General features: G+C 54.5%; 1 protein-coding gene across 25 annotated transcripts in view; it reads left to right on the top strand.

Moving 5' to 3' along the window:
• Positions 1–18,199, top strand: part of MROH1 (maestro heat like repeat family member 1) — a 67,495-nt gene that overhangs the window by 24,685 nt on the left and 24,611 nt on the right. For 22 of the 25 annotated variants that reach the window (XR_010837526.1, XR_010837525.1, XM_067017630.1 and 19 more), the window contains 10 exons: positions 1,806–1,957; positions 2,349–2,489; positions 2,717–2,809; positions 6,831–6,909; positions 7,140–7,253; positions 11,871–11,944; positions 13,450–13,572; positions 17,536–17,643; positions 17,765–17,909; positions 18,001–18,041. Coding sequence is in view for 23 of the 25 variants with exons in the window: in XM_067017630.1 (XP_066873731.1) it covers positions 1,806–1,957; positions 2,349–2,489; positions 2,717–2,809; positions 6,831–6,909; positions 7,140–7,253; positions 11,871–11,944; positions 13,450–13,572; positions 17,536–17,643; positions 17,765–17,909; positions 18,001–18,041 (1,070 nt within the window). In the remaining 2 variants the exon portion in view is untranslated. The remainder of the gene's footprint in view (positions 1–1,805; positions 1,958–2,348; positions 2,490–2,716; positions 2,810–6,830; positions 6,910–7,139; positions 7,254–11,870; positions 11,945–13,449; positions 13,573–17,535; positions 17,644–17,764; positions 17,910–18,000; positions 18,042–18,199) is intronic. The other 3 variants (XM_067017650.1, XM_067017634.1, XM_067017635.1) reach the window with 1 other exon arrangement.

Raw genomic sequence — 18,199 nt, forward strand, 5'->3', positions numbered from 1 at the left:
GAGAGCCAAGGAGACTCAAACCGCAGGTGGTCGGTTACTCTGGGAAACAGAGCTGCTCATGGAGGGAGTGGGTGGGCTCTGGCAGCGCGGGTCTGGAGGGATGGACGGAAAGGACTGGCCCTGGCCTTGCGGGCAGTAGGTGAGGAACGTCGTGGGCGCGTTATTTATTGAGAGAGAGACCCAAACCCCATGTTTGCTTCTGGAGAAAGGGAAATTGGGCTGGCGGAGGGTGCATGAGAATTGCTCTTTTACCTTATGCCTGTGTGTATACCTGATGAAAAACTCAAACCTAGTAACCGATCCGGGGGTGGGTTTCTGCTTCTGGCCATATAGTAGCCTGTCATCCTGAAATACCTTCCCATGCAACACACCTAGGATCCCTGATCAGCTTGACCAACAGCCTGACCGAACAGCTCCAGGAGGCAAAAGAGAGGGGGACGAAGGGGGCGTCGAGGGGGCGTTTAGAGAGGAGCCGAGGGTTCTCGGGGCACCTGCAGCCTCAGTTTTAGCAGCCATGTGGCAGGTAGTGGACCAGAGCCCGCCTCGGGGGCCCATCCTCAGTGGAAGGGCTGCCCATGACACAGAAACCTTCCTCCGGGAGGTACTTTTCTCTCAGAATTTCTTTATGTTCTCTCCTGAGCGCGTGTGAACGTGGCTGCCGTCCTGTGGATGGAGGGTTAGGGTTAGTCTTTCTGCTGGGCTGCAAAGCCCAAGCTGAGAAATTAGCCTTACAGGTGGGCCAGGTTTGAGGTGGTTAGCTGGGGCAAGTAAACACCCCCGGGGCAGCTGCTGCAGCCCCTGCCTGGGCGCTGGGCTCTGCCCTCGGGAGGCCCAGCCGGGAGCCGCTGCCTCTCCGGGCCATGCCGTCCTCATCTCCCCCTCCACTGGCCAGGCCCCATGGCCAGGTCCTGGCCTCCGGCTCTCCTTTGTGGCCCCGTCATCTCCCTTGACCCAGCGTCCAGGTCCTGCTGACCACTCGCAGGTCTGCACCAAAGCGAGTGCCCAGGCCTACCTGCCTGGTGTCCACGGCACAGTCCCTTCCACGGACAGAGCCCCCCAGGCCAGCGCTCCCCACTCTCGGCACCCCGCCACCATGCCCCCAGGTCTTCTTCCTACACGTGTCCTGGGGGGCCCACGCCTGCCTGCCACAGCGGCCCTTGAAAGCGCGTGGCATGCGTCTCTGTGAGGGGAGAGGTGGGCACAGCACGCTGGAGTGGGCCTGGCGTGGTGGCCTGGGGGCATTTTGGGGAGGTTGGTGCCTGTACTGGTTTTCTTGGACCACCTTAACGAAGGACTACAAATTGGGGGGGTTAAAACAACAGAAATGTGTTCTCTACGGCTCAGGAGGCCAGGATTCCGAGAGCAGGGCGTTGGCAGGGCCGCGCGCCCTCTGCGGCTCTGGAGAGAAACCTTCCAGGCCCCCTGGCATCTGGAGGTGCCCGCGTATCCTGGCGCGTTGGCTCGAGGCTGCAGCAGTGCGGCTCTGCCTCCGTTGTCCCCACGCGTCTGTCTCTCTTCTTGTGAGGACACGGTCCTGTTGGAGTTGCCCCCCCCCAAACTGTGACCTCATCTTGACACATTGTATCTGCAAAGACCCTATTTCTGAAAAAGGTCCCGTTCTGAGCTTCTGTGAAGCACACGAGTTGGGGGCCCCTTCACGCCTGCACAGCGCCTTGGTCCCGAGCTTGGCTGGGTGTGCTCTGGAGGGTGTCGCGCAGGCGGCGTGGCATGTTAGAAGCGGCAGGTGTCGCGCGGAGCCTGTGCGGCCATGGGCCGGCCGCCGCTTACCGTGTGGGTCGCCACAGCTCTGCAGCGCTTCAGCGAGAGCACCCTGGAGTACCTGGCCGACCTGGAGCGGGCCCCCGACCCCACGGTCAGGAAGGATGCCTTCGCCACTGACATCTTCAACGCCTACGACATCCTCTTTCACCACTGGCTGCAGAGCCGGGAAGCCAAGGTATGTGCGGCCCGTAGGGACCTGTGGCCTTGCCTAGCTGGCTTTCCTCTCCCACCCCCAGCCTAGAGGTACTGTTCCAGGCACGTGGGCCTCTTCTGCTGTCCTGTGGGTTCTTGGGGGGGGGGGGTGTTGAGATCTGTCTACACGTGCCCCTCCCTCCCCTGCCCCGCAGGTCCTCACAGAGTAGGGCTAGTTTTCTGGGGCCCCAGCGCTGGACCTCTCCCCCTGGGCCCACTCGCTCCTCCCCTTTAGGACCCCCACTCGCGGTAACCCGGGTCTTCGAGTCCGGCTGTGGGCTCCTTGGTGAAGGGCTCTCTGCCCATCTCTGGCCCGGGCTGACGGGCGTCGCTGGCCGGTTCGCACGCGATCGCCTGTCCCTGCTCCCCCCCAGCTGCGGCTCGCTGTGGTGGAGGCCCTGGGGCCCATGAGCCGCCTGCTGCCCAGCGAGAAGCTGGAGGAGCAGCTCCCCAAGCTCCTGCCTGGAGTCCTCGGCCTCTACAAGAAGCACGCTGAGACCGTCCACGTGTCCAAGGTGTGCTCAGGAGTTCAGCTGTGGGGGGCGCGGGGCCGGGGGGAAGCCCTGGAGGCGGTTAGCCTCAGCGGAGGGCATGGACGGGACCTCGCGGCGCGTCCCCTTCCCGGCCCTCCCCTGCGAGCGCTCAGGCGGAGGGCTGGGAGACTCCCGCAGCCAACGGGTGGGGCTGGGGCAGGAGGAGGCCCTGACGGTCCCTCTCCTCCCTCTCCTCCCTCCTCGAGCAGAGCCTGGGCCAGATCCTTGAGGCGGCCGCGAGCGTGGGCAGCCGCACGCTGGACGTCCAGCTTGACTCACTCCTGGCTGCCCTGCACGCTCAGGTGGGCTGGGGGCCCAGGGAGGGGTGGGAGCATGCTGGGGAGGTGCCTGCTGAGGGTTAGGGAGCAGGAGGTGGGGCTGAAGTGCGGACTTCCCTCGGGGCTACGGCCCCCTGTCGTCTGCCCAACGCTGGGGTGCGAGCCGCGCGACACAGGGCAGCCCCAGCATGCAGGGACCGGAGCAGGCAGCCAGCAGGCTAGGGCAGCTCTGGGGCCATCTGCACTGGCCGTGCGTCCCGAGGTCCTGGGCTCAGGTGGAGACCCCCTTCAGGGGTCCTGAAGGCTCTGATGGAGAAAGGGCTTCAAGGAGGCTCCTCAGCTGTGCACACCCTGCCTCCCCCAGGTCAGATGAGGGGCGTGGAGGTCACGGGAGCTCTGGGGGGGGACGTTGCGCCCGTGGGACTTTCTGAGTGGGAGAGAAGAGAGGCGGAAAACTAGAGCGCGCATGGGCAGGCGTCCCCCCCCCCGCCCCTGCCGCCGGGCACCTCTGTGCCTGCTCCACTCCCACACCTGCCGGATGCCGGCCTGGCCCCCCGGACCCACCCACCTGAGCCCTCACCTGCCACACACACGACGGTGCCCAGTGAGGGCCGGGGGTCGGGCTGTGGTAGAGAGATGAAGTAGTAATTTTAGTGTGTGAGCAACGGTAATGAACCTGAAAAACTGTGTGAAGTGGATAGATTCCTAGAAAAATCTTAAAAATGTCAAAATTGGCAGAGAAGAAATAGAAAACTTGACTAACCCAGTAAAGAAATGGAAACAACATTCCAAGCCCTTCCTTTCTGAAAGCAAACCCAGGACCCACGTGGTTTGAAGGTTGTGTTCTTCCAAACTTTTGAGGGACAGCTCATTTCCACCCTACACAGGTCGGCTTGGAAATGAGAAAAGGATCCAGAGCTGCCTAATAGATTCTTTGAGGCTGGTCTTGATTCCAAATCCAAGTCAGGACCACACAGAAAAATCTAGGTCTACTACTGTGAGGCTAGATGTGAGGATCCTGTGCTCAGTGAAGGGAGTTGCCCCACACTGCGCTCCCAGCGCTGCGCCCTCAGCACTGCACCCTCAGCACTGTGCACCCTCAACACTGCTCTCCCAGCACTGCACCCTTAGCACTTCACTCTCAGCACTGCGCCCTCAGCACTGCTCTCCCAGCACTGCACCCTCAGCACTGTGCACCCTCAGCACTGCTCTCCCAGCACTGTACCCTTAGCACTTCACTTTCAGCACTGCACCCTCAGCACCGTTCCCTCAGCACTGCAGCCTCAGCACTGTACCCTCAGCACTGTGCACCCTCAGCACTGCTTTCCCAGCACTGTACTCTCAGCACTTCTCTCTCAGCACTGCACCCTCAGCACTGTGCACCCTCAGCACTGCACCCTCAGCACTGTGCACCCTCAGCACTGTACCCTCAGCACTTCACTCTCAGCACTGCTCCCTCAGCACTGTGCACCCTCAGCACTGTGCACCCTCAGCACTGCACCCTCAGCACTGCACACCCTCAGCACTGCACACCCTCAACACTGCACCCTCAGCACTGTACCCTCAGCACTGTGAACCCTCAGCACTGCACCCTCAGCACTGTACCCTCAGCACTGTGCACCCTCAGCACTGCTTTCCCAGCACTGTACCCTCAGCACTTCACCCTCAGCACTGCACCCTCAGCACTGTGCACCCTCAGCACTGCGCACCCTCAGCACTGCGCACCCTCAGCACTGCTCTCCCAGCACTGCACCCTCAGCACTGCTCCCTCAGCACTGTGCTCCCAGTACATGAGGGGTGTAGGGCCCAGCCAGGGGGGCTGCACAGCACTGAGGCCTGTTAGCTCACCTCATCATGGAACGAAATTCCCGAAAATATTCTCTGATATCAATCAATGCAGAAAAAGCTTTTGATAAAGTTCAACACCTATTTGTCGTTAAAGCTCTTAGCAACCAGGATCAGAAAGGAACTTCTCTAACTTGATGAAGTTTAAATACCCAAACCCTCCACGTACATCATGGTGAATGGGAGACAGGTACGTTTCCTCTAGTGTCAGGAGCAGGAAAGAGCCCCACTCTCAGTGTCAATGGGGAAAGGAACATAAATGCAGGGAGCGAGGGCAGACCTGTCGTTCGTCTTCTCCTGGCCATCCACCCTCCATCCCGGTCCTCGCTTTGCTTTTCCCGAGTCTCCGAGCTCCTCTTAACACACTCAGCAACAGGTGGGTTGCCACTCGGGTCTCCCCAGCGAGAAGGCACAGGCGTGAGGGGGAGGGTTTGCTCTGTTCTGTTCCCTGCTGTCCCAGCACCGGTGCCTGTTACTCGTGAGCACTCAGTAGATGTCTGTTTTATGGATGGTTGATTTATTCATTCAGAAATGCACTCATATACAAACTGAATCAGTTCACAAATACTAGAACTAAGTTCAGCAAGGTTGCCAGTTACAAGACCACCCTGTAAAAATCAAGAGCATTCTTCTCCATCAGTAGTGACCAATTAGAAAGTACAAAAAAATGACCATTTATAATAGCAACAGAAACTTATCGTAAAGTATCTGGGAATTCACCTAACGAAGAATGCCTAAGATCTCTATGGAGACAAAGTTTACAACTCTGAAAAAAGTGAGGGAAAAAATGAGAGATGTAGCACAATATCATTTACTTAATATAAAAGTGATCGCATAAAACTGTAAAAACAAACAGTGATTATCTATGGGATGGGGGTGAGGTTTAAACAGGAAATATAAATATATAAAAGCTGAAAAGGCAGAGAAAATGTGATATTTCCTTTTCTTAGAGCTTTCCATTCATGTCTTTTGTTTTTCTATTGGTTTTTTTTCATACTGATCTGTAGCAGTTATTTATAGTCTCATATCATGTATGTATAAATGTTTCTACTTTGTCCATTATCTGTGGCTCTGTTTATGGTATTTTTTGCCATGCAAAATTATTTAGTTTTTACACCATCATTTATCCATCTTTTAAGTTACAGTTCAGCTTTTGCTACACTTGGAAAAGGCTTTCGAGTTTTGCAATTAATTTTTAGCTTCTCTCATTTTCCCCTATACTTTTACTGTGTAATCCGTCTGGAGTTTATTTTAGGGAAAGAGTGAGGACCTAGTTTTATCTTTTTTCCAGATGACTACCCATTTGCACTGGCTATCTATTGCCCTTTGACCCGATCACTCCAAAACTTAGCACGTGAAAACCTCAGCGGTTTACTCTCTCCAAGTCTTCTAAAGGCTCCCCGGGGGGGCGGGGGTTCGGCTTCCAAGCCGGCTCCCTGCTCCTGGGCTGCCTGAGCGTCCTCCGGGCTGGCGGCTGAGTGAGCCCGGTGGCCAGGTTAGGTCTTCGCAGTGGAAGTGCCAAGGAGCACGCTGGGGGCCTGGAGCAGAAGCCGGCCGCCCGGCGTTCACCCGGCCCTGCACCCTGGCCACTTCTCACCTTAGAGCCCTGTGCCCGGGGGCCCTGCGGGTGCCCTTTGTTGTGACCTTGAGGGGTTGAGTGGGGACTGGGGTGCCACCCAGAGCTCAGCCCCCGGTGAGTGTCACCCGCTGAGGTGCAGTGGAGCCCAGAGACACATCTGCCGACAGCCTCTGTTTTTACTTTCACTAGTGCAGCTTCTTTTTCTTTTACAATTTTGAACGAATGGACTCTAGGTATTTTGGTTTCTAGTGCTTCCTATATTCTGGAGGTCCGTGGCTTCCAGCCCAGGATGTCATGCCCAGGAAAGCGGGAAACTGTCTCCTTTCTCATCAAGGAATGTGTCTTGGGGATTTGTTTTCCTGGCTGGTGGGGGGAAGGGTGGGGTGTAGAAGGAACCAGGCCTCTCTTCCCTTGAGAGGGCCAACTGTAAGGTGTGGGCTGAGGTCCCCCGGGCGCTTGCGGTCACAGGCGAGGGGCTCCTGCCCCCAGGCGAGAGAGCGCCTGGGGGACCTGCCCCTGCATGGTGGTTGAGGTGGAGCCCGGGCCCAGCATCTTCAGGGGACCTGTCCCTCCCGTGGCCTTGCCGGGCCCCTGTGACTACGCCCTCTATTCCCGGAGCAGATCTGCGTGCCCGTGGAGTCCTCGAGCGCTCTGGTGGTGAGCAACCAGAAGGAGGTGCTGCGCTGCTTCACGGTGCTGGGTACGAGGCTGGCGGCCTGGCTGCCCCGGGGGGCGGGGGGGGCCCTTTGTCTACTTTGCTGCCCGCCTGTGTCTCTGGGGAGCATACGGCCAAGGCCTGGCTGGGCCGCAGCCCCGAGCATCCGGCCTCCCTGGCCGCCGGGCCTTGCTTGTCTTGGAGGTGCAGACAGCCAGCAGGGAGCAAAGGACAGCTCGTTACAAACAGTGTTTTGATGAGCGCTTGCCCTGTAGCATGCTGCTCGCCTGACCGCCTGCTGGCCTTCCTGCTGCCCAAGCTGGACACCAGCAACGAGAGGACCCGGGTGGGCACCCTCCAGGTCGTGAGGCACGTCATCAACTCGGCCGGTAAGTGCGCTTTGTGGCGCAGAGATGGAAAAGGCAGACGTTGTCCAGCTTTTAGGTGAAAAGGAACACTTTGCTTTGAATTCTTTAAATATTTTCCCCAACTTTCTATTTTGCAAAATTCCAAACTTTTTGAAGAGTTGCAGCAACAGCGCTCATCTGCCTCCCAGCAGGCGTCCATCACTGACATTTGCCCTTGACAGCTCGCTGCAGACAGCGGGACACGGCACCCCTGACCCTGGGCCGGCAGCCGCCGCATGCCCACAGGTCTGGTGGCTCAGAGCCCCGCCGACCCGTCACGCTGCCTGCTGCGGCTGCCCCTCGGTGTGGGTCTGTGCACAGGCATGTGTTGGTACGTTGTGTCATCTTAGACACGGACCTCTGAGAAGCGTTGAGGCCAGTTCTGTAGACAGTCCCTCAGTTTCCACGTGTCTGATGATTTCCTCACAACTGGATGGAAGAATTCGGGTTCCTCGCTTTTAAGTCTAATGTCATCAGCAATAAGCTTGAACAGTTTTCACACTTAAGTCTGTTCTTTTCCGGTGAGTCTTGGTTGCTTAACGGTGGCCGTGGCCGTGGCCGTGGGCCACATCAGGCCTGCAGCCTGCTTTTGGACAGCCCGTGAGCTGAGAGTGGTTTTCACATGGCAGCAGGTTGTATGTACGAGCAAACAAAGACACATATGTGACAGAGACCACTTGTGGCCCTGGAAGCCTAAGTGTTCTCTGTCTGACCCTCGAACAAGCACTTGGACCAGATGGGGCGTGTGGACTTGGCAGCTCTCGGGCTTGGGGAGTGAGGGGGCAGCACCTGGCGGGCAGGGCCGGGTCCTGCCGTGAGCCCAGGAGCACGTGGCTGGTGGCCTGCTGGCTCCCTGGGGAAGGGTGGTGCTGGGACAGAGAGCAAGGCCTCTCACCTGAGCCACAGCACCCTCAGGGACCCGGGTGCCTGCGGGCCTCGTCTGGGCCTCAGCCGGGCCTTCTCTTCCTCTCCGGTCTGCTGTATATGGTCATTAGTGGCGCTGAACGTTTTTTACGCGGTTGGCCTCGCTTGCCGTCCCTTGGTTAATTCTTCTCTCGCGATGATGTACCAAAGGCACTTCGTATCCACTTGTCTTTCATTTTCTCCTTTAAGTTCTTTCTCTGGCCATAAGTGTGTATACGTATATATGGTTAGGACTTGGTGCTGTCACTGCCCAGGCCCCGGGTTCAATCCCTGCTCAGGGAACTAAGATCCTGCAAGCCACGCGGTGTGGCCAAAAGAAAGATGTGGTACATATAAAACATGGAATACTACTCGGCCTTAAAAAGAATGAAATAATGCCATTGCAGCAACGTGGATGGACCTAGAGGTTATCATACTAAGTGAAATAAGTCAGAAAGAAGACATATACAATATATCACTTTTATGTGGAATCTAAAATATGACAGAAATGAACTTATTTACAAAATAGAAACATACAGACAGAAAATAAACTTGTTACCAAAGGGGAAAATTGGGGGGAAGAGATAAATGAGGAGTTTGGGATTAACAGATACATACTACTATATATAAAATAGATAAACAACAAGGTCCTACTGTGTAGGACAGGCAACTATACTCAGTATCTTGTAATAAACTATAATGGAAAACAATCTGAAAAAGGATAGATACATAGGGCTTCCCTGGTGGCGCAGTGGCTAAGAACCCTCCTGCTGATGCAGAGGGACACGGGTTCGAGCCCTGGTCCGGGAAGATCCCACATGCCGCGGAGCAACTAAGTCCATGCACAACTAGTGAGCCTGTACTCTAGAATCCAAGAGCCACAACTATTGAGCCTACGCACCTAGAGCCTGTGCTCCACAACAAGAGAAGCCACCGCAATGAGAAACTCGCACACCGCAGGGAAGGGTAGCCCCTGATCACCACAGCTAGAGAAAGCCTGCGAGCGGCAACAAATGCAATGCAGTCAAAAAAAAAAAAAAGAGTAGATACGTATATGTATAACTGAATCACTTTGCTGAACGCCAGCAATGCTGTAAGTAAACTCTACTTCAGTAAAAAAGTAAAATTTTTAAAGATTATATATATGTATATATTTACATATATTTACATCTCTCCCTTTGGGGGGGCTTGGGCCTTGGTGGTTTAATTTGCTTGTTTACAGTTGTGGTAAAATACACATAACATAAAATTTTCCATGCTCAGCGTTGTAGGCGTACACTCAGCAGTGATAAGTACATCCACATTGCTGTGCAGCCACCTCCAGGACCCTTTGCATCCTGCAAACCTGAAACTCTGTGCCCGCTAAACAACACTCCCCACATTTCAGCCCCTTTTAAACCGCAGGTTTCCTGTGCTCTTTTCTTTCCCTTGTAATGTATCCGCGGAAGAGCCTAGGCCATCGGACCTGTGGAGTTTCACACGGTCGGCTTGGCGGGCTGTGTTCTCGAGGTGCAGATAGAGGTTTTCTCGTCCGTCTGGATTTCTTGCAAATTGGCAAGAACTCAGACTCCAATCGAGTCCCTTTGGCCAGACTGTTGGGGGCACAGTGTGTACCAGGCGGCCTCGGCAGCAGTGATGTCCCCCGCCTGGGGCACGGCTGGGGCTGCACTGATGCTCTGGGTGCCTTGATGAAGAGATACTCTTCCCCCGCCACTCAGCCACGCACGAGTGTGGCTTATGTAGGAACTGCAGGCTCCGGACGCGCAGGCGCAGCGGCCACGGCTCACGGGCCCAGCCGCTCCGCGGCATGTGGGATCTTCCCGGACCGGGGCACGAACCCGCGTCCCCTGCATCGGCAGGCGGACTCTCGACCACTGCGCCACCAGGGAAGCCCTACAGTGTCATTTTAGATTCTGCTGTACAGCAAAGTGAATCAGCCGCACGTATCCGTATATCCCCTATTTTTTAGATTATATTCCCTTCTAGGTCACCACAGAGCACTGAGTAGAGTTCCCTGTGCTAGACGGTAGGTCCTTAATTGTTATCTATAGTTATTACCATTATTGGAGCTCAAATTGTGTCATCTCCGGGGAGTGGGGAGACTTCTTGAAGTTCTGAGTCCTTTGATGGTGAACTGAGCTCATCGTGTATATTTCTTGCCCCAGACCTGGAATCAGCCATTCCAGGCTGTGAGGCCTCCAGTTCCGCATGTGACGTGGGATCATGACACACCCCGCCCCTGGGGCTGTCCTTGGAATGTCGGCGCCACCACTGTGCTCCCTGTCTCTGTTTGCATTTAAAATTATTTATTTTATTTTATTTCTTTTATTTTTGGCTGTGCTGGGTCTTCATTGCTGCGCGCGGGCTTTTCTCTCGTTGCAGAGAGCGGGGGCTACTCTTCGTTGCGGTCCACAGGCTTCTCATTGCAGTGGCTTCTCTTGTTGCGGAGCACGGGCTCTAGGTGCACGGGCTTCAGTAGTTGTGGCACATGGGCTCGGTAGTTGTGGCTCATGGACTCTAGAGCACAGGCTGAGTAGTTGTGGCACACGGGCTTAGTTGCTCTGTGGCATGTGGGATCTTCCTGGACCAGGGATCGAAACTGTGCCCCATGCATTGGCAGACGGATTCTTTTTTCTTTCTTTTTTTTTTTTTTTTTGCGGTACGTGGGCCTCTCACTGTCGTGGCCTCTCCCATTGCGGAGCACAGGCTCCGGACGCGCAGGCTCAGCGGCCATGGCTCACGGGCCCAGCCGCTCCGCAGCATGTGGGATCTTCCCGGACCGGGGCACAAACCCGTGTCCCCTGCATCGGCAGGCGGACTCGCAACCACTGCGCCACCAGGGAAGCCCTGGCAGGTGGATTCTTAACCACTGCACCACCAGGGAAGCCCCCAGCCAAATTTTTTTTTTGGCCACGCAATGTGGCTTGCAGGATCTTAGTTCCCAATCAGGAATTAAACCAGGGCCCTCAGCAGTGAGAACATGGAGTCCTAACCACTGGTCTACCAGGGAGGTCCCGCTTTGTTTTTATTTTATTAATCTCATGATCACTTCTTGATAGTCACTTTTTACCCCCATTTAAATATCAGAATGCGACTTCCCCGGCAGTCCAGCGGTTAGGACTCTGTGCTCTCACTGCCGAGGGTCCAGGTTTGATCCCTGGTCAGGGAACTAAGATCCCACCTGAGGCGTGGTACAGCCCCCCCCCAAAAAAAAAATTAAAATAAATAAATATCAGGAAAGGAGGGGTTATACTGCTGGTTCCCGAAGTGGGGTCCTCAGCACCAGCTCACCTGGGAATGTGTGAAAAGTGAACACCTGAGCCCACCAGGGCCTGCAGGTTGGAGTGGGGAGAGGGGACAGCGGCCGGTGGTGCTTAACGAGCCTGCTGTGATTCTGACGCCCCAGGAGACCCCCTGACCCTTGTACTTGAACTGGGATACCTGCTCAGCCCACTCTTTCTCTGCTGCCCTAAACTACCAACCTCCTAGCTTTTTAATTGGGTGAAATAATGTTATTTGCTGAAAAAGGTCATTTCCCCCTCCCGCCCGCCAGAGAGAAATGGGTGGCCTTGTGCATACGCGGTCCCCCCCTCCTGCCCCGTGGAGGGCCACGCTGAGGCCAGAACCCTGGCGGTGCGGCCTTGGGCCTTGTGGCGGGGGGGGGGGCAGACCGGGCCATCTGTCTGTTTCCTGCAGCCGCTCAGATGGAAGTCAAGCAACCCTTTATTCTCTCCTCCATGAAGCTTCCTCTTCTGGATACCAGTAGCAAGGTAAGTCAGAGGGCAGCCCTCGCTCCGCCATGGGCAGCTGCGGCCCGTGTGGCCACCACTGACCCGGCAGCCACCTCTGAGCCAGGCCGGGCCTCAGTGTGCGCGTGCAGGCCCGGGCATCTGCCAAGCTGTGTGTCTGGGACCCCCCGCTCCCTCCTGATGCAGTTAACCAAGTATGCAGTTAGGAAGCAGTCCCCCAAACCACTCTGGGGTTCAGTCGTTCTCTAGAAGAACCCCCCAACTCACAAGAGTCGTCATGCTCACATTATGGTTTATTACACCAAAAAGACACAGACTAACATCAGCCGCAGGAGAGGCGCGAGGGGCAGGCCCAGGAGGGTCTGAAGTCGGGGCCCCGTGTCCTCTCCCTGTGGAGCCGTGGGCAGCCTGGGCTCCCTGGCAGTGCTGTGCCGGCCGCCCCCAAGCGAAGCCGCCAGCCTTGTGTCTGCGGTCTCTGTCGGTCCTCCGTCATGGAGACCTCAGCGTCCAGCTCCTCCTGGCCCAAAGCCCCCACCCTCAACCATCCCACGGCCAGGTGATTCAGCGTGGCCGAAGCCTCAGGGAAACGAGGACCCGGGGCTCAGGTGGGACATCCAAGGGTTTGGGGGCGACGCCCAGAGCCGAGGGCAGGGGTGATCCTCCCTCCTCGGGCTCGGCGGCAGCAGGGCCCCTCAGCTCTGTCCTGGGGCTGCCCCGGCCTTTGCGCTCATCCTGGCACCCTGTTCTTTGGGACCTTCTGTGAGAGCTTCAGAAGCTACTGAAATGGACCCCAAACCACCTGCATCTGTTTCAGGGCCCCCGTGCCCTGGGTCACCCCCAAGGGGCCGCACCGCGTGCCACCAACAGTGTCAGTGGCCGCTGCCTGAGCGGCCCTCGTGCTACCACGTCGCTCACTCCCCAGACCTGTCCGCCCTGCGGTCACTCAGGACACACGTGTAGTTGGGGGCACAGGGCAGCGATGTGCGACCTGATATCCGGGGAGGAGAGGCGTCAGCGGGACACAGGGAAGGGTCCCCAGGGAGGGGCATCGGGCCGGTGTCTGGATGGAGTGTGAGAGCAGGAGGCCCTGGAGGAGGCGCCAGCCCCGGGAAGAGGGTGCTGTTTCCGGCCACGAGGGCCCAGCCATTCCTTGGAGCCACCAGACAGAGTTATCGAAGGGGCTGGACAGCAGGCTCAGAACTCTCAGGAGTGTTTGGGTGACAAGCGCAGACTCGGGGACCTTGCCCAGAAGGGCAAAATGGGGTCGGGAGACACCCAAGGAGGCGCCGGCCCGCGTCGGGAGCCAGAGAGCAGCAGGGCTGGCGCCCGGGAGGGAAAGAGGAGGAAGAGGCCTCCCCCTGGGGATGTGAGCGTGGCCGCCGGGCGGCCTTCGTAGCAGGGGCCTGGGGAGAAGGCGGGGGCAGGTACAGGCGCAGGCAGAGGAAGGGGTGAGACTCCATGGCCCAGCCGGGCCCTCGTGCTGTTCGGCGCCCCTTGAGGCCGTTGCCCCCCCTTGGTCCGGGCAGGTGAAGCGGGCCGTGGTGCAGGTGATCAGTGCCATGGCCCATCACGGCTACCTGGAGCAGCCTGGAGGCGAGGCCATGATCGAGTACATCGTGCAGCAGTGCGCGCTGCCCCCCGAGGCGGAGGTAAGGGCGCGGCGCCACCCTCCTGCCCCTGGGCCCCTGCTTCCCCACCTCTGTCGGGGGCGTCGTCTCACGTGCCAGTGACTTGTCGTCTCACTGCTGGGCAGCGTCCCGTGGTACGGACGTGCCAGCCTGCTCTCCGCTCTCTAGAGGAAGGAGACTCCAGTTGTTTGCAGTGTGGCAGTTACGAAAAAAGCCACTGTGACCGTGTGGGTACGGGTTTCTGTGGGAGCATGTGTTTGTACACCTGGGTAAGTACGAATGGAAAGTGTGCATTTAATTTCATAAGAAATTTGCAGGCGGTTTTCTGAAGCGGCTGTGCCACCTCATGGCCCCAGCAGCAGCAGATGAGAGGCCCTGTGGGCGGGCACTTGCAGGCTCGGGTCCGGGCTGTTTGTTTCTCAAGCTGTCCTGACGGGCTGGCATCTCACCAACGACGGATGTTTGCCATCCCCATGTCTTCCTTAACTGTCTCTTCACAGCTTTTGCCTATTTTTGAGGTGTTTACTTTCTTATTATTGAGTACAGAGTGTTCTTTATATAATTTGGGTGCAAGTTCTTTATCAGATTTATGGTTTGGAAATATTTTCTGACAAGTGTGTTGCATCTTACTTATCTTTTTATTTTCTTAACAATGTCTTTCAAAAAGCGGGTGTTTTAATATTTTAGAAGTCCACTTTTTCAGGTTTTAATTTATAGCTCTTGCTTTTGGTGTTCTATTATAATTTTGACTGGGATTGTGTTGAATCTATAGACTCTTTGGGAAGAATTGATATCTTTTGATGAATTGATGTCTTCCCATCTATGAAAATGGTGTATTACATTTACTTAGGTCATCTTTGCTTTCTTTTGTCAGTACTTCATAATTTTAAGCATATAGATCCTGCACATATTTTGTTAGATTTGTAACTATGTTTTTAGTGCTATTGTTATAGTATAGTTTTGTTAATTTCAATTTCCAATTGTTCATTGCTAGTGTGTAGAAATACAGTTGATTTTTACATATTGACCTTGTATCCTGTGGCCTTACTTTTTATAGATTCTTTGAGATCTTCTCCATGTAACAGTCATGTTTTCCAACAGACAGCTCAATCTTCCTAATCTGAATTCCTTTTCTTTTTCTGGCCTTATTGCCTTGGTTAGAATCTCCATTACAATGCTGAATACAAGTGATGAGTGCAGACATCCTTGCTTTGTTTCCATTCTAAGGGGAACACATTCAGTCTTTTAATATGAAAGATTCTGCTTTCAATTCTTTTGAATTTGAAATGGACATAAATGAATGCTTTTTAGGTATTGAATTCCTTGCAGTTCCAAGATAAACCACACTTGGTCATGATTTATAATGCTTTTAATATATTGCTGGATTTGATTTCCTGATACTTTGCTGAGAGATTTTGCACCTCTTCAAGAGGGTTATTGGCCTACACTTCCCTGTAATGTCTCTCTCTGGTGATCCTTCATTAGTTGAGTTTGGACATGTCCCCTCCTCTTCTAACTTATGGAAGAGTTTGTGAAGATTTGGTATTTTTTCCTTAAATCTTTGGTAGAATCCCTCAGTGGAACTACATAGGCCTGGAGGTTTCTTTGTTGAAAAGCTTTTAACCATGAATTGTTTCATAGACAAAGAACTATTTAGGTTATCTTTTCTTGAGTAAGCTTTGATGGTTTGTCTCTGGGTGAAGGGTCCTAAGACCACCTACATGCTTGGTGGTTCACTAGAAGGACTTGTAGGACTCAGAGGTAACTGTACTCGTAGCTAAAATCCATGTGCAGGTTTCCTGTGTGCTCCCAGGAGGGGCCACACAGAGCACACTCCCTCCTGCGTCAGAGAGATGCAGCCCAGGGAAGCCCATCTGACGGCCCGAGTCAGGGTTGTTACTGGAGGTAGGCACCTTCTGCCACAGCCAGCAAAATGCCAGACTCCCAGGGGAGCCCGTGTCCAGTGCTCAGGCAGCCAAAACAGTCTTCTCACTTAGGGAAGTTTCAAAAGACGAGTTCCCGGATGTAAAATGTTTCAGGTGCTGTGGAAGAGGGTATGGCGGGTCTTCAAACGATTAAAAACAGAATTACCATATGATCCAGCAATTCCACTTCTGGGTATTTACCGAAAAGAGAGGAAAGCAGCATCTTGAAGAGATACTTGCACTCCCCTGTTTATAGCAGCGTCATTCACCATAGCCAAGAGGTAGAAGCAGCCCAAGTGTCCATCAAGGGATGACTGGGTAAACACGGTCTGCTCTGTCTATATAGTAGAATGTTTCTCAACCTGAAAAAGGAAGGAGATTTGGACACATGTTACAACACGTGTAAACTTCGGTAACTTGCTGATTAAAGTTTTCCCTACTAGTTTTAGCATCAGTTGTTCATTTTCTAACTCCATTAATTTTCTATACTTATTTTTTTGACCTTCTGTTGTAACAAAGAGCTTTTTGCTATTTTTATGTTCATCTGTAATATCTCAGTGTGGATTCATGGGTTACTCTTCCATGCATTTCTGTCTTTGGTTTCGGTGGTCAGATTGTTCTGAGTTTGGCCTGCGGGAGCCCCTGTGGAGGGGGCCCCTGTGTCCTTGAGGCAAGGCGCGCCCCCATCGTTTTTTGAGTGAGAGCCTTTCCTTGTTTTCTGGTACAAGAACATGTTCTAGGCTCACCTGACCTGTCCTTACCTGTAGCTCTGTGGCCACTTTTCAGATGAGCTCTTTTCATCGTTTATTTCTGGGGGGAGCTTGTCTCCTTTATCTTTTTAATTTTGTCTTGCTCTCCATTTTTATTTCTCTCTCATTCCAGCACTTCTGTTATCTGAATGTTAGCACTTCTTTAACAGCTTTCTTTTTCGTTTCCTTGAAGTCTTCAATCTGTTCTTCCAAGTCAGTTATTTCTTTCTTCACAGCAACCATTTCACTATTAATTTCTTGAATCAAATTCTGTATTTAACTGTTATACTCTTTCACATGTTTTTCTTGTTCTTGGTTCATATTAATATTTTCCCACCTACAGTATGTTTTTCAGGTTAAGTTTATGTTCTTGGTCTATGTGTCCTAATAGTTCTGCTTTTGTTGGGCTTTGTCTGTGTCCTCAGTGTTCACTACTGGATAGTTTGCAGTTTCTGTGTGGATTCTTTATTAACCCAAAGTTTCTTTTAGGATGTTTAAAGTTTTCTAGGTGATTTGCTTTTCGTGGCTACTGTGGGTTTGTAATTTTATGGCATTCTCTACATTGAATCTGGCCAGGTTTATTGTTGCTTCTAAGAGTTTGTTGAGATCTTCTTTTTAGCCTAATAGGTGGTCAGACTTTCAAAGTTGTTTGTGTGTATTTGGTATTAAGATTTATCTATTTTCGAGCATGCTTTAAAAATTGCTATCTAGACCCTATTAAATATCTCTATTTTTTCTCCTCCATCTTTGATTTCTCAGGGAGAGGTCTTCAATGTCTCCTACAGTCACTGCAGTTTTCCCAATTTCTCTTGGTTTTCAGTGTTTGCTTTTTGGTATTTCAAAGCATGAGTTGAAGACTCAGAGTGTTTGGAGAGCAGAGTCCTTTTCCACATGGAAGGTTCCCAGGGAGCCGGGCCCTGGAGGGAACACTGTCTCCTCAGGTCTGAGAGAAGCCACTGGCCCATCGGGTTCCAGAACTTGTCTCTGTTCTTCGTAGAAAATGCCATTTTCTCAGCCGATTATCAGGTCCACAGAGGGCCTCTGGTTTCCGTGGACATCGGCATTGCCCATCAGGACAGAGTCAAGGTTCCCACTGTTCTGGTGGCTGAACCAAGCCTGGTGAGCCGACTTCCTTGGGCGATTTTAGTGCAGAGTGAGCTTCCTGCCCGTGACAGGTGACATGGGCGTCCCCTCAGTGGGGGCTGGGCAGGGTCTGTCCTGCTTTGCTCAGGCCACGTCCTCAGGGCCGGAGCCCATGACGGTGTAACCTGGAGAGCAGAGAGCACACACTCCGCCCTCCCCTCCTGCAGCCTCAGAAGCTGGGTTCCGACAGCGAGGCCCTGGCGGCAGACGGCGTGCGGGCCATCAGTGTCAGCACCCTCTACCTGGTCAGCACCACCGTGGACAGGATGGGCGACGTGAGTGCCACCACAGCCTGGGGCCCACCGCGCCCCTACTGCCCGCTCGGCCCGGGGGTCTGCTGCCCGCCCCCCGGGAGCGGCTGCGCGCGCCTGCCAACTCCCGTGCTGCTGCCCGCAGGTCCTCTGGCCACACCTGCTCGAGTTCCTCATTCCTGTGCGCTTCACCGGGGCGCTGACCCCGCTCTGCAGGAGCCTCGTGCACCTGGCCCAGAAGAGGCAGGAGGCGGGGGCCCACACCCTCCTCATTCAGTACGACGGCAACGGTGCGCCCCCGGCCCTGGCCCGGCCCCCCAGCCCACCTCGGCCCCAGGGCGCGGGCGGCCCTGAGTGTTGCACGTCTGTCTCCCCCCGCAGCGACCCTTCCATCTCCCTATGCCATGACCACCAGGCTCCTGGTAAGCAGCGCTCTCCGGGGACGTTGGGGAGGAGTGGGCTCTCTCCTGTGTCCCCGTCCTCACCCTGTCACTGCTGTGAGAAGGATGCTGTCTCGCAATGGGGACCGTCAGGTGCTCCAGGCAGGGGTTTGGGGGCTTCTTGCCCCACCTGGGTGGCC

Source organism: Kogia breviceps, chromosome 17, assembly GCF_026419965.1.
Source record: "Kogia breviceps isolate mKogBre1 chromosome 17, mKogBre1 haplotype 1, whole genome shotgun sequence".
Lineage (NCBI taxonomy): Eukaryota > Metazoa > Chordata > Mammalia > Artiodactyla > Physeteridae > Kogia > Kogia breviceps.